At 36.9% G+C, this 15854-nt stretch overlaps 2 protein-coding genes across 2 annotated transcripts in view; one reads left to right on the plus strand and one right to left on the minus strand.

The window, feature by feature from the left end:
* The window catches only part of LOC142335862 (coiled-coil domain-containing protein 77-like), a 385771-nt gene that overhangs the window by 183855 nt on the left and 186062 nt on the right, over window positions 1-15854 (plus strand). The gene's annotated exons all lie outside the window — the stretch shown is intronic.
* The window catches only part of LOC142335826 (uncharacterized), a 256700-nt gene that overhangs the window by 26840 nt on the left and 214006 nt on the right, over window positions 1-15854 (minus strand). Inside the window, exon 10 of the mRNA XM_075384155.1 lies at window positions 12053-12180. Within this exon, the coding sequence (XP_075240270.1) occupies window positions 12053-12180 (128 nt within the window). The remainder of the gene's footprint in view (window positions 1-12052; window positions 12181-15854) is intronic.

Consider the following 15854-nt stretch of genomic DNA (forward strand, 5'->3'; position numbering starts at 1 on the left):
AGGAAAGAAAGAAAGAAAGAAAGAAAGAAAGAAAGAAATAAATAAATAAAGAAAGAAAGAAAGAAAGAAAGAAAGAAAAGAAAGAAAAGGACAACAAACCTCCGTTCAGCTATCAATATCTGAGCAACTAAAAATAACGCCCGAAGTATTGTTCCCGAACGGCAGACTGAGCTCCATTCTTTGCCATCCGAGGGGTCAAAATTTGACTGCTTCATTGCTGGGATGTGTGAAACATTACCAATGAGCATTAACTAGCATAAGAGCTTATCGTGGACTCTAAAACGCTTCAAGTTGCAAGATTAAATCAATGTTGTCCAACTTTTATTCGACTTTTTGTTAAAAACCGCTGCTTATTGAATTCAGCTGCTTATTAAAATTGTGTTTTAGTGAGCAAATTAAACCCGACTCAACGAGAATCGGAGGGCTAAAAAAGAGTCCAAAGAAAAGTCAAACAAAAAATTTCAAATTAAAAGACAACTACAGTTACTGATTCCTCACACTTTGCTTTAGGGTAAATAACATAATTCGACCAACTTCGGACAAACTGCTCTCGAACAACAGACAGGGCCACTTCATTCAGAGAAGGCTGTGGCATAAAACTTTTCTTTATGGGTGCAAAAAGTTCACAAAGGATAGTATTCTTGTCAACAAAGTACTGCAAGTGAAAGTAAGACACATAAATGAAGTTGTCTATTGAGTAGTGAATTGGCTAGACTCCAAATAAATAAACTCAAATCGCTTCAACTTGAACACTGTGTCAGTAGGCAACGAAAACATGGTAAAATTGTTGTGTGAGGGAACTTGAGATGATTGCTACACTGTATGACTGGTACTATACAGTGGTTGGTACCATTACTATACTGTTAGAAGTGTCAAATACTGGATAGATAACATCCACTATTGCTCCAATAGATCTTTATGCCAAATAAAAAACAACTGTCAGGAACCACTATGCTCCACAGTATATTAGAGTAACCACCAATAAGTTCAGAGGCCTTTCATGTAACCTTATTACAAGCATAACCAACAAACGTCGCACGAATGGCTCTAACGACCTGCGAGCGGTTGGCTTTGGTAGTAGCAAGCTAGGGCTTATGGATGTAGCATTAGGGCTGGGGTGTGTGTGTGTGGGGGGGGGGGGAGGGTTAAGTCATGGAGTGGGGGCACGTGGCGGTGTAGGGTTGTGGTAGAGCTGGACGGGGGCTCCAAATCGCCAGGTTGGACGGGGGAGGTCGGGAACGGGGTGGTGACTGAGCGGGTTCAAACTTTTAAGACTAAGATTACTTCACATCCAGAAAGTCTCCTGAAAACAGTTTTCAAGAATTGCATACTTAGAGACTAGAAAAGGGTAAGGCTCTAAGAAAGCTGCTCAGCCACTTAACGACCTCCAAGCGCTACCTGTTTATACCGTTTCTGAGGACGAAAAGTCAACTGGGTCTGGCGAAAAATCGGCCAAGCGAAAAATCGCATTAAAAAGACAAGCGGGCTAATATAATTGGTACAAACTTCGTTTGAGAGCAAGTAATTATTTATATTAAAATATATTCTTAGACAGAGAAACAAGTGGGACTGGAATAGAGTTCTTCCCTTCATCACATAAGGTCGGAAAATCGCAAGATCATTTGTGAGGTTGCTAGTCCACGCGTGATAACGATGACAGTTTTCCTCAAACTGAACCTTGTGATAAACAGCAGAGAAACCTCAAGAAAAGCAATAGGCGCCTCCGGCTCGAAAAAATCTAAACACAGCCGGCAGATTGCCGGAAAATAGCCGCGATAGACACTTGGGGCCTTCCATGAATTGAAACAACTAAAGAGATTAGATAGACAGATCGACCACCAGTCCTTTAATAGACCACTAGCACTAGACTTTTTGGGTTAGCTTTGGACTGTCATTTTTATGAGACACATAAGCTCTAATGAGAAAACCCTAATAGGGCTTTTCAAAATTAGGATCTTTTCTGTTTGTGCCCCCTCAGCTTAGTGGGCGCATATTATTTGCACCCCTCAGATGCACGTGCAATAAATTTTTACATAATGACTTATAATGTAATGGCACGTGCTCTATAACTGGGGGGCGCATAACGTACTGGGGCCCAAAAACGGAGAAGATCCCAAAATTAATATTCGAAATCAATCCTTGATATTGTCGAGCGCCCAGCAAACCGACCAAGTGTTATAATTATTTGCGAATTAGACCAGTTGTTGAGTGGAATTCTTCAAATATTGAAGAAAGAAAAAGATGCATTTTGTATAATTATCGAGTTAATTCTGCAAAAAGGGCAAAGTTTCAATTCTAGAAGACTTTCATACGGCAGCTAAATGCAACTAGCGCTCATTTTGCAATAAGGGAGTCTGTGTTAAGGTTTCTAGGTACTAAGTTTGGCAAATTTTAACAAAATGGACCAAAAAAGCATATTTTGCGCCATTTTTGATGAAAAAAATTTGAATTTTGAAAATTTCATCAAAAATTTTAGCCAAAAAAAATTTAAATCAAACAATTCACCAAAGCTCTTCTATCTCTAACGGTAACAACAACTCTCTGCCGTTTAAAATTTTAGATTATTTTGAATTATATTAGCGAAAATGTGCCAAATTTTAGCAAAAATTACTGAAAATGTGAACAAAAACAGTAGAATGTTCACAAAAATTTAAACCACGATAACTCCCTGTAAAACATTAAAATCGAAAAAATCTTTTTAATTCCGTATTCTACGCTGGACGGGCTTTTTAATGATACCACTCACAATTGTGTACGATGAATATATCGGTCGGCCAAAATTGACTGAACAAAAAAAACCAGTTGAGTATATAGTTCCTCCCTCCCCACTAAAGTGGGGGTCGGAACAACAATGGAAACTATACACTATTAGATAACAGATATCACTTTCAATAGCCGTCAGGAAAAAAGCAGAAAAACATCTAAAAAATTATATCATTGCACATGAACAAAAATAATCCCGAATCCGAAAACTCGTTCAAACAATTTTCTCACACTAATTTCAATTCACAATGAAAAATTTACGCTTAAAAACCACTATTTTTCACTCCCATTACTATGCGCGTGATTAAACATTCCGGTTTGGCTTTGATCACTATAATTTGACTTCTAAAATGTGTGAATAGATCTTAAAAAAAGACAGCGCCCCAATAGCGATAGCGTACAAAAGAAAGATAGAAAGAAAGAAAAGAAAGAAAGAAAGAAACATAGCTGGCAGAATGCCAGAAAATAGCCGCAATAGATTCGTAGATCGGCAGTAAAAAAAAACAGTAAAAAAGACAGACCAAAAAAATTCGTCTTTTCATTGAAGGCTGATATGTTATATTTTGATTAAAAATCTGTATAAAGTTATTGCTGCCTCTATTAGCTGATCTCAAATAACCTTCATTTAGAGTGACACACACCCATTTGACCTTATCTCTTTGAATTAAAGTAAATAAAAGTCAATTTCAAAGTGAGGAAGTCATTTTTGAGAGTGAGGTAAGTCAAGTGTGACCAAAAATTTAATCACGCGCATGAACAAAAAACTCGCTCCACTAAGAGCGAAAAATGACGTCAAACATGCATTTCAGTTGAAATTGCATGAACGAATGAACAAAAAGTGGCTGTGACGTCATATGGTCGTAACAAAAATCATGGCGACGAAATAAAAAAAAACCAAGAGAAGGCCAATAATAGCCCCAGCTATCGCTGTGCGGCTATTAAAAAGATAGAAAGAAAGAGAAAGAAAGAAAGAAAGAAAAGAAAGAAAGAAAGTAAGAAAGAAAGAAAAAGAAAGAAAAAAGAAAGAAAGAAAAGAAAGAAGGACAACAAACCTCCGTTCAGCTATCACTATGTCAGCAACTAAAAATAAAGCCCGAAGTATTGTTCCCGAACGGCAGACTGAGCTCCATTCTTTGTCATCCGAGGGGTCAAAATTTGACTGCTTCATTGCTGGGATGTGTGAAACATTACCAATGAGCATCAACTAACATAAGAGCTTATCATGGACTCTAAAACGCTTCCAGTTGCAAGATTGAATCAATGTTGTCTCACTTTTATTCGACTTTTCGTTAAAAACCGCCGCTTATTGAATTCAGCTGCTTATTAAAATTGTGACTTAGTGAGCAAATTAAACCCGACTCAACGAGAATTGGAGGGCTAAAAAACATTCCAAAGAAAAGTCAAACAAAAAAATTTTAATTAAAAGACAACTACAGTTACTGATTCCTCACACTTTGCTTTAGAGTAAATAACATAATTCGACCAACTTAGGACAAACTGCTCTCGAACAACAGGCAGGGTTACTTCATTCATAGAGGGCTGTAGCATAAAACTTTTCTTTATGGGTGCAAAAAGTTCACAAAGGATAGTATTCTTGTCAACAAAGTACTGCAAGTGAAAGTAAGACACATAAATGAAGTTGTCTATTGAGTAGTGAATTGGCTAGACTCCAAATAAATAAACTCAAATCGCTTCAACTTGAACACTGTGTCAGTAGGCAACGAAAACATGGTAAAGTTGTTGTGTGAGGGAACTTGAGATCATTGCTACACTGTATGACCGGTACCATACAGTGGGTGGTACCATTCCTATACTGTTAGAAGTGTCAAATACTGGATAGATAACATCCACTATTGCTCCAATAGATCTTTATGCCAAATAAAAAACAACTGTCAGGAACGACTATGCTCCACAGTATATTAGAGTAACCACCAATAAGTTCAGAGGCCTTTCATGTAATCTTATTACAAGCATAACCGAAAAACGTCGCGCGAATGGCTCTAACAACCTGCGAGCGGCTGGCTTTGGTAGTAGCAAGCTAGGGCTTATGGATGTAGCATTAGGGCTGGGGTGTGTGTGTGTGTGGGGGGGAGGGTTAAGTCATGGAGTGGGGGCACGTGGCGGTGTAGGGTTGTGGTAGAGCTGGACGGGGGGCTCCAAATCGCCAGGTTGGACGGGGGAGGTCGGGAACGGGGTGGTGACTGAGCGGGTTCAAACTTTTAAGACTAAGATTACTTCACATCCAGAAAGTGTCTCCTGAAAACAGTTTTCATGAATTGCATACTTAGGGACTAGAAAAGGGTAAGGCTCTAGGAAAGCTGCTCAGCCACTTAATGACCTCTAAGCGCTACCTGTTTGTACCGTTTCTGAGGACGAAAAGTCAACTGGGTCTGGCGAAAAATCGGTCAAGCGAAAAACAGCATTAAAAAGACAAGCGGACTAATATAATTGCTACAAACTTCGTTTGAGAGCAAGTAATTATTTATATTAAAATATATTCTTAGACAGAGAAACAAGTCGGACTGGAATAGAGTTCTTCCCTTCATCGCTTAAGGTCGGAACACTGCAAGATCATTTGTGAGGTTGCTAGTGCACGCGTGATAACGATGACAGTTTTCCATTTCAAACTGAACCTTGTGATAAACAGCAGAGAAACCTCAAGAAAAGCAATAGGCACCTCAGGCTCGAAAAAATCTAAACATAGCAGGCAGATTGCCGGAAAATAGCCGCGATAGACGCTTGGGGCCTTCCATGAATTGAAACACCTAAAGAGATTAGATAGACAGATCGACCACCAGTCCTTTAATAGAGCACTAGCACTAGACTTTTTGGGTTAGATTCGGACTGTATTTTTTAAGAGACACATAAGCTCTAAGGAGAAAGCCCTAATAGGGCTTTTCAAAATTAAGATCTTTTACGTTTGTGCCCCCTCAGCTAAGTGGGCGCATATTATTTGCACCCCTCAGATGCACGTGCAATAATTTTTACATAATGACTTACTATGTAATGGTACGCTCTGTAACTGTGGGGCGCATAACGTACTGGGGCCACAAACGGAGAAGATCCCAAAAATTAATATTCGAAATCAAAAACTTAAGACTCTAATAATCAAGAATTAGGGCATATATGTTTGGCACTACTTAGATGCACACTATTGACCTTTAACAAGTAAATGTTCATAAAACCTAAAGTTCCATAAGTGAGATCAGAAGTCATTTTTTTGAGTGAGATAAGTCGAAAAAGTCGATTCCAAGAAGTCAGGGTAAGACGAAACAAAAATCTGAGACGAAGTAAAAAAACATAGGACAAGTCCTGAAATACAATTTAAAGAATTGAATGAAAAACTCAGACGTACTTTACGTGACCAGCAGATCAATCGAACAATGCCAGCCAGATTACAAAAAAAATAATCTCAAAAATTTGAGAAACAAAGAATCAAAACTAAACAAAAATATACTCATTGCTAAAACTCTTGAAGCTTTTAAACCTAAGGCAAATTTTTTCCGTTTAAAAATACCTATTTCAACAATATGTTCGAAATCAATTTTTGTTCTGAAATCGGTTCACTATTATATCTGCAAGACCTGAAAACTATTCATTAGCCCTTGAAGATCGACTAACTCGAAAATGACCAAAAAATTTAAGGAAAAATAAAGAAATCAATTGCAAATTATAGGAAAATAGGAAAATATTGCTGATAATTGTGATATAAATATCTCAAAAATCATTTCTGTGTCTCTATAGGCTATCCAGTAACCCAATTCCAAGCTTTAAAAAACTCATTGGCTCATAGATCGATAGGCAAAAATTTTTAGAAAAAAAAATTCAAACTTCAAAACATAGAAATTCGTTCGATTAAAAGGTTGAAAGCCATTCAATTGCCCCCTAGCAACTATTTAATAACATACTATCAAACCCTGATGAGGTTACCTGGCTACTGAGCCAAGAAAAAATATACAAAATAAAGTTTCGAAAAAACTTGAAAAAATTGCAAATTTTATCAAAAAAACTTCAAAAAGTCGAAAAGTTGAGTTGTTGAAAACAAATTAATTGAAACTATAAACCATGCAGTAATTTATTAGCAGAACGTGGAATATGTTTTCTCGCACTTGAGAATCAACGAATATCAAAAACTGCCAAAAACTTTAGGAAACCTTAAAAAATTAGAGATTTCATCAAAAAATGCTAAAATTCGAGAAAAAAACTATGCAGTGCCCTTTTAACAAACTCAAAAGAAAATTGCCTGGTCCCTGAACCTGGGAAAAATGAAAAAATGACAAAAATTTTTAAAAACCCGAAAAAAGCTAATTTTGTCAAAAAAAATTGCTAAAATTTGTGATATTCAAAAGTTAAAACATATTCGATGGCAGCTAAAAATTTTTCAGTAATTTATTACCCAACCCTGATGAGGTTTTCTGGCTCCTGGGACTCAATCAACTTGAATAATGACAATAAATGTCATAAATATGAAAAATTTCAACTTCTGTCAAAATGCTAAAATTCATGATGGCAAAAAGTTGAAAACCATTCCATTACCACTAGATACTAAGCAGTAATCTAACATCAAACCCTTTATCAAAACCTAGAGGAGGTTTCTTGACACCTAGGGCTAAAAAAACTCAGTAAATGACAAAAATGTTCAAAAAACCTGAAAAAATTGCAAAAATTAGTATCATTTTGCGTGTTTGTGTTTGTAGTATCAAATCATAAAGCTCATAAATGGTCATGACAAGCAATTTTGTATCGCAAAATGCCGTCATCAAATTTTAAAAACCTCAACCTAAGACTAATCAAACCAAAAATCACAAAAAAACATTAAAAATTGCACCATCTTGAGGTCAAAATCTCCCAAAAATGACCTTTTAACCTTAAATTAAGGCCATCATAGCAGATGCACCACTATAAGCACTTGAAGGACTGCAAAAGCCCACTTTGGTCTTCTAATGAAACTTAATGCGCGCTGGGCTTTACCTGTTATTCCCGTTTTGAAAGATCAAAGTCATTGAAAAACGTGTGAACACATCTTATAAACATAGCCGGCAGATTGCCGGAATAGCTGCGAAAGAAGACCTGCGTGCCATATAATAGAGATAGAAATAGATACAGATCTAAACTGAAAAAAAAAATCGACGCCGCTCAAAAAAACTAGGTAAAAAACATTCAGCGATAAACTAATAACGCTTGTTAAAAGGCATTCCACAGAAGCCTCTTATTAGGGACCTTTACTGCACATATGAGTTTCTTTGACCTTAAACAAATTCAAAATAAACTTAAGTTTTAAAGTGCAAAAGTCATTTTATTGAGTGAGGTAAGTCACGTATGATCAAAATCTAATCACCCAAATAACCTAAAAACTTTTGCTAAAGCGAGTGAGAAATGACGTCACGCGCGCAAATGCCGTTGCGAGGAAGAAGTCATTCAGAAAATTGAGAGGAAAGTGAGAAAAAGAAGTCATTCAGAAGACTTTTTCAGCTTTGCTGTGTGAACAAATGTAAAACGAAAAAAGAGCGTCAGACGACGAAACAAAAAACATAGCAGGACAAGTCCTGACGTACAATTCAAAGAATTTCTATTAACTAAACAGAAAAACTAGACCTAGAATGGACTATGAGTGAATTGAGAAAACCATTTTAAAAAAAATCAGAACAAAAGAATAAGAAATAAACAGAAAATCAACGTCAAAATGCCGCATGTGAACAAAAAACCACTAGCGAGAAAGGAAAATTTAATTCAAACAAAAAGCTAGGCCTAGAATGAGCTGTGAATGGATTGGAAAACCATTTAGGAAAAAATCCGATCCAAAAAATCGAAAAAACAGTAAAAATCAGTGTGAAATTGCCGCGTGTGAACAAAAAACCACTACCGAGAAACCGAATTTTTGTTCAAACACCGTTTTCTCACTCTACTTTAAAATTCACGCCGCAAAACCACTCGCTTTTTCGCTCCATTTCCTGTTACGGCGTGACCAAAATCACTACTCCAATTTGACTTCAAAAATCATGAAAATGTGTGAACAGATCTTAAAAAAAAAGACAGCGCCCCAATGCAATTCAAATTCTTTGAATTGTAAGAAACCGAGAGCACCGCAATATAGCTTCGCTCAGCTTACAGCTTCGCAGCTATAAAAAAACACAGCGCACCAATACAATTCAAATTCTTTGAATTTTAAAAAAAATTAGGAGCGCTATAATAGCCGCCTGGAATTGAGGATGCAGCTATTAAAAACCCAATACAACTTTTTGATTCGTAAAAGGTAAAGTAAAGCCATAACACCTCAATCCGAGTTATCGACCGGTACTACAATCTGCTGCAAAATATTGCATATTGCGAAGAGATGGTAAAAATTTTGTTACATTTTTTTTTCAAACAGGTTTCTGGTAATTTATTTCTAGCCTGATTGAAATTTAAATCTAAATTTATCATTTAATTTAAGTGAGCATTTATGTAAATCTCATTAATACATGCAGTAACACTTTTGCAAGTAAGCACCCTTCAATTTACAAAAATGCACTTTTTGCTCAGATTCTGCATGCTAAATTTAGGTAACCATTGTTATATATAAACTGCTTTACAAAACAAGTGAAACTAATAACCATGTACCGCAGGCTGTAATTTTCTTTGCGCGAATAGTGGTTGAGAGGCGGCGACGAACAGTCATACGTTTCGTCATATCTGCAAAATAGTGACGGCTTTCTGGTCACTTGTTCAATATAGTTCATCAACGCAGAAACATGTTACAACAGTATGAGTAATTGGTAGTATTCATTATTTTAGGTTATAAAACTGTTGGGTATGCTATAACTCGCATCAATTCTATTTACAACTCATTGAAAACTTTTGCATTTGAAACTGAAGGGATATTTGCCTCGCCATAGTTTTTTTTAATTACTTTCTGATTTTGTCAAATAGGCAACTTAAAAAATGATTATTAAAAAATAGGCAAATTGAAAAACTGTTATTTCGTCTAATTAATACGAGAATACTAAAACATACGGCAAAGAGATGACGCACAGTTAAGTTCGAAACAATTCAAATAACCGACTGACGTCGGGCGAACTGCTCTCAACCGACCGGCGAGTGGTTGGCTTCGTCAACGGCTAGTAACGGTTTAGTGTCCCCAGGGCGCTACCTCTATATCCCGTTTCCGAATACAAAAGTCAAATGAGTGAGACGAAAAATCGGCCAACCGAAAAATTGCATAAAAGACAAACAGGATTAATAGATTTATTACAAATTGTTTTTGAGAGCAATTATCAATGGTTTCCTAAAAGTGCCTGTAAGATCATTTATGATAAAAACATTTCAACTATAACTCATTGATAATGAGGATCAGAGATGGTGACATTACGCCACATAACAGCAGCTGCAGTGCGGAATCAACAGAAAGAGAGAGAGAGAGAGAGAGAGATAAAACGTGAACGAGAAAGAGAAGGAAAGGAACCCCAACCGAAAGATAAAGGAGACAGGAATATCTTCCATGATTGGATTCGACACTGCAACTTCTAGTTTTCTAACCTTGTTAATAAATAAATCATAAAATCCCAACCATTTTTTGTCTCCAAAGTTCTGTCAAGTAACCCATCTCCGAGACTTGAAAAGTTTCGTTGGCCAGTACTGGTCGTTAAACTCAGAAACACAGGAAAAAAAAATATTAAAATTTGGAAAAAATTGCAAATTTCAACAAAATCTTGCTAAAATATAAGACATTGATATCTCAAGAACCATTTCATTGTCTCAAGAGGATATCAAGTACCCCGGTTTCAAGCCTGAAATAGTTTCATTGGCTCAAAGATCCATACGCTTGGAACAAAAATTTTCCAAAAATTGGAAAAGTTTAAATTTTATTACTTTAAAACTAAAGTTTTAAAGTTTTTAAATATTACTAAAACAGGAGTCATAAAAAATTTTGATCACAATCCCATCAACTCTAGAAACTATACAGGAGCCTATGATCAAACCTTGAGGTCCCAGGGCCTCTGTTGCCGGAAAAAATTCAAAAACATGAAAAAATTGCAAATATTTGAAAAATTGCTTAAAGTCGTGATATTAAAATCATGAAGAACATTCCATTACATCTATAAACTATGCAGAAACATATTATCAAACCCTAGAGGAAGTTCTGTGGCCCTGCAGGCTAAAGAAACCTGAAAAATACCAAAAAATATCAAAAACCTTAAAAAAAATTGCTTAAAGTTTTTAAAAAAATTGCAAAACTTGATATCAAAAAGTTGAAAATTAATCCATGACACACAAAAATTTTCCGATAACTGATTATCAAACCCTGACGGAGGATTTTTGACCCTTGATGCTCGAAAAATCTGAATAATGACTAAATGTTAAAAAATTGAAAAAAACGGCAAAAAATGGGTGCTCCCGGGGCTGATTGGGGGGTGCAACACTGGGAGTGCATCAAAAAATTGCTGAAATTTGTCATATTAAAAATTTGAAAGCTATTACATGGCAAACAAAATTTTTTCATTAACTTATTATCAAACCCGTAAGAAAGTTTTCTGCCCCTTGCGTCCGGAAAGACGTGGATAATGAATGAAAAAAATTGAAAAAATTTGCACGTTTTGTCAAAAAAGGCTAAAAATCGTGATATTAAAATGTTGAAACAATTGCACTACCATTAGAAACTAAGCAGTAACCTATTGTAACACCCTAGAGGAGGTTCCTCGACACCCAGGGCTGAAAGAACTCAAAAACTGACAAAAATTGGGGGGAGGGGGGGCAACAGTGGGAAGGGGGGCAACAGTGGTTGGGGGGGGGGGGGGGGGGGCAACAGCGCGGTGGGGTCAACAGTGGGGGTGTCTTCAACCTCTAAGAACCGCCCTTCACACCATAAGTATAAGTATGCGTCTCCAAAACAGTTTGAGCTGAAACAGAGATGAAAGACTCTACGAGCACTTAATGCCCGCTGGGAGCTACCTGTTTATCCCGTTTTTGAGGACGAAAAGTCAAAAGCGTCAGACGAAAAATCGCTCAAGCGAAAAATTGCATAAAAAAGACCGACAGGACTAATATAATTGCTACAAACTTTGTTTCAGAGCAATTAATTACAACAATGTACAGTTGAAGGCCCCACCCGCTTAGTTGGTATATAACTTTTACGCCTCAGGTGCCCGTGCTACTTTTCACATAGTAACGCGTTATATAGCAATACAATATTTATAGGGGAGCCTATTAAAAAGGGGGCGAAACATAATAGATTCAAAAAGACAAAGAATTATAGCAATATAAAATTAAAATAGAACATTAAAACTACAGAAAACGGAATAGGGCTACTGACCTCTACAAAATTTGCAGGGAACAGTCCACTTGAGCCATTGCAACTGCCCATCCACCATCCTGCATCCAAAGAGGTGTCTATGTGTGTGATGACGTCATTTGCCAAAAATGATACCTCATCGTCCCCAGCTGAAACACATACCCACATGTACTTCTGCTGTGTTATGATCTATGGTCATGATTGTAGTAACACGAGAGAATTTCGTGTCATTGCTTGAGGTTTTGAATTCTCCTCGCCGGGGTACAACTACTGAACGGCAAAAGTAAGTTAACTACAAAGTAAAAATTATATTTTTGACGCAATATTACTCCAACTTATAAGTAAATTTCAAAAATAATTTTTCTACAATTGATCCCCTGCACTAGTCCTCTCGCCAACCTATGAAAATCAGATAAAACGCGGATTTACTCGCCAAAAATCCCAATAACAAATTGGATCTATTCTGTCCCCCTCCCCCCACCTTAGTGAGATTATAATTTTACGCCGCCCCCCCCCCCCCCCCCCCCCCCAGGTGCACGTCCTATTTTCTTACATAGTAACGTGCTATATAACTTATAATTTGTAACTGGGGGCATAAAAAACACGGGGGTGGGGGAGGGCCGAAACAGAATAGATCCGACAAATTGATGAGCTCCATCCATGTTTCGAAGTGAAAAGCAAGTTGTCAAAAGATATAATATGTTTTCAGGTCTGTTCAACTATGGCTAAGTTCGCACTTGAGTTAAACATTAGAGAGAAACATAACCGAACAAACGTCCGAAGAATTGCTCTCGAACGACTAGTGGGAGCTCTAATCAATTGCAGCCTGCTTCAGTCAGGGGGGAGGAGGGAGGGAGGGAGGGAGAGGGAGCCTAAATGGGACTAAGAAGTTCAATAGTGGGCTTCAAATAACCACATTGGAGGTTAACACATACCACCATTAAGATTTTTTAAAAAGGCACCAGTTTCGGCGCACTTTTCATTTGACTTTTAGTATTAAATTTTCGCCAATTGAGTTCAGCTGCTGGAAAATGTGATTGAGAGAAAAAGACAAACGTTTACAATAATTGCTATGAACTTCGTTCAAGAGCAATTAAAAACTGTAAATTGTGGTCTTGTGAATTTTTTTTCTACTCTGAAACTTGGAAGGAGCTCATCAACTTCACATAGAGATTTTTGGCGAGTGAACGTTGCGCTATATCTGAAACTCAAAGGTAGGCGAGAGAACTAGTGTAGGGGATCAATCGTATAAAAACCTTTTTGAAATTCGGTTACAAGTCAAAAATTGAAATTTTAATCAGGTGAAGTGCTACTAGGTACTGCTCCCGAAAAAGTAGGGAGTGCTATTTTACTTTTGCCGTTCAGCATACAAATGTAACAAATTTGATAAGTGGTTACAACAAATAGCCACAAGAGAAGTCACAATGCACGGCTACTGGATTCTATCATAGACGTATGAGAAACCAACTTCAAATCTACGTAATGACTAATAAAAAAGTGAAAATATTATTCTGTCATGAAGTAGCTTAAGTAATTTAGATGAGCTCATTCAACTTGGGAAAATAGTAATTTATATAACGAAAAATCATAATGCTATGTGCGGTAAAGAGATTCATTAAAATAGGTAGGACAAAAAGGATTAGAGAAAAAACGATCAGACATTGGTATGGAAAAGTGTACGCCGTAAAACCACTAGCTTTTACCTCCATTTGATGATTCGATGCTGATCAAATAACGAATTTTGCGGAAAAAACACTGGGGTGGGGCAAAACAGAATAGATCTGACAAATTGACGATCTCCATCCATGTTTCGAAGTGAAAAGAAAGTTGTCAGAAGATATAATATGTTTTCATGTCTGATCAACTATGGCTAAGTTCGCACTTGAGTTAAACATTAGAGAGAAACATAACCGAACAAACGTCGGAATAATTGCTCTCGAACGACTAGTGGGAGCTCTAATCAATTGCAGCCTGCTTCAGTCAGGGGGGAGGAGGGAGGGAGGGAGAGGGAGCCTAAATTGGACTAAGAAGTTCAATAATGGGCTTCAAATAACATTGGATGTTCCCCTATACCACTATTAAGATTTGAAGTAAAAAATGGCACCAGTTTCGGCGCACATTTCTTTTCGCTTTTTGAAGACAATTGCCGCCAATTGAGTTCAGCTGCTTGAAATTGTGATTGAGAGAGAAATTTAGATCACACGAATCGCAAAAGTCGAGGGCGTAAAAATAACTCGCAAAATCAAAATTGTCAAGCAAAAACTTTGCATAAAAAGACAAACGTTTACAATAATTGCTATGAACTTCGTTCAAGACCAATTAAAAACTGTAAATTGTGGTCTTGTGAATTTTTTTCTACTATGAAAAATGGAAGGAGCTCATCAACTTCAAATTGAGAATTTTGGCGAGTGAACGTTGCGCTATATCTGAAACTCAAAAGTAGGCAAGAGAACTAGTGTAGGGGATAAATCGTATGAAAACCTTTTTGAAATTCGGTTACAAAACAAAAATTGAAATTTTAATCAGGGGAAGTGCTTTTTGGTACTGCCTCTGAAAAAGCAGGGAGTGCTATTTTACTTTTGCCGTTTAGCATTAAAATGTGACAAATTTGATAAGTGGTTACAACAAATAGGTACAAAAGAAGTCACAATGCAGGGCTACTGGATTCTATCATAGAAGTATGAGAAAACAACTTCAAATCTACGTAATGACTAATAAAAAAGTGAAAATATTATTCTGTCGTGAAGTAGCTTAAGTAATTTAGATGAGCTCATTCAACTTGGGAAAATAGTAATTTATATAACGAAAAATCATAATGCTATGTGCGGTAAAGAGATGCATTAAAATAGGTAGGACAAAAAGGATTATAGAAAAAACGATCAGACATTGGTATGGAAAAGTGTACGCCGTAAAACCACTAGCTTTTACCTCCATTTGATGATTCGATGCTGATCAAATAACGAATTTTGCGGAAAAACACTGGGGTGGGGCGAAACAGAATAGATCTGACAAATTGATGATCTCCATCCATGTTTCGAAGTGAAAAGAAAGTTGTCAGAAGATATAATATTTTTTCAAGTCTGATCAACTATGGCTAAGTTCGCACTTGCGTTAAACATTAGAAAGAAACATAACCGAACAAACGTCCGAAGAATTGCTCTCGAACGACTAGTGGGAGCTCTAATCAATTGCAGCCTGCTTCAGTCAGGGGGGAGGAGGGAGGGAGGGAGGGAGAGGGAGCCTAAATGGGACTAAGAAGTTCAATAGTGGGCTTCAAATAACCACATTGGAGGTTAACACATACCACCATTAAGATTTTTTAAAAAGGCACCAGTTTCGGCGCACTTTTCATTTGACTTTTAGTATTAAATTTCCGCCAATTGAGTTCAGCTGCTGGAAAATGTGATTGAGAGAAAAAGACAAACGTTTACAATAATTGCTATGAACTTCGTTCAAGAGCAATTAAAAACTGTAAATTGTGGTCTTGTGATTTTTTTTTCTACTCTGAAACTTGGAAGGAGCTCATCAACTTCACATAGAGATTTTTGGCGAGTGAACGTTGCGCTATATCTGAAACTCAAAGGTAGGCGAGAGAACTAGTGTAGGGGATCAATCGTATAAAAACCTTTTTGAAATTCGGTTACAAGTCAAAAATTGAAAGTTTAATCAGGTGAAGTGCTACTAGGTACTGCTCCCGAAAAAGTAGGGAGTGCTATTTTACTTTTGCCGTTCAGCATACAAATGTAACAAATTTGATAAGTGGTTACAACAAATAGTCACAAGAGAAGTCACAATGCACGGCTACTGGATTCTATCATAGACG

The sequence above is a fragment of the Convolutriloba macropyga genome, chromosome 3 (genome assembly GCF_964194025.1).
Source record: "Convolutriloba macropyga chromosome 3, txConMacr16.3, whole genome shotgun sequence".
NCBI classification, from domain to species: Eukaryota; Metazoa; Xenacoelomorpha; order Acoela; family Convolutidae; genus Convolutriloba; species Convolutriloba macropyga.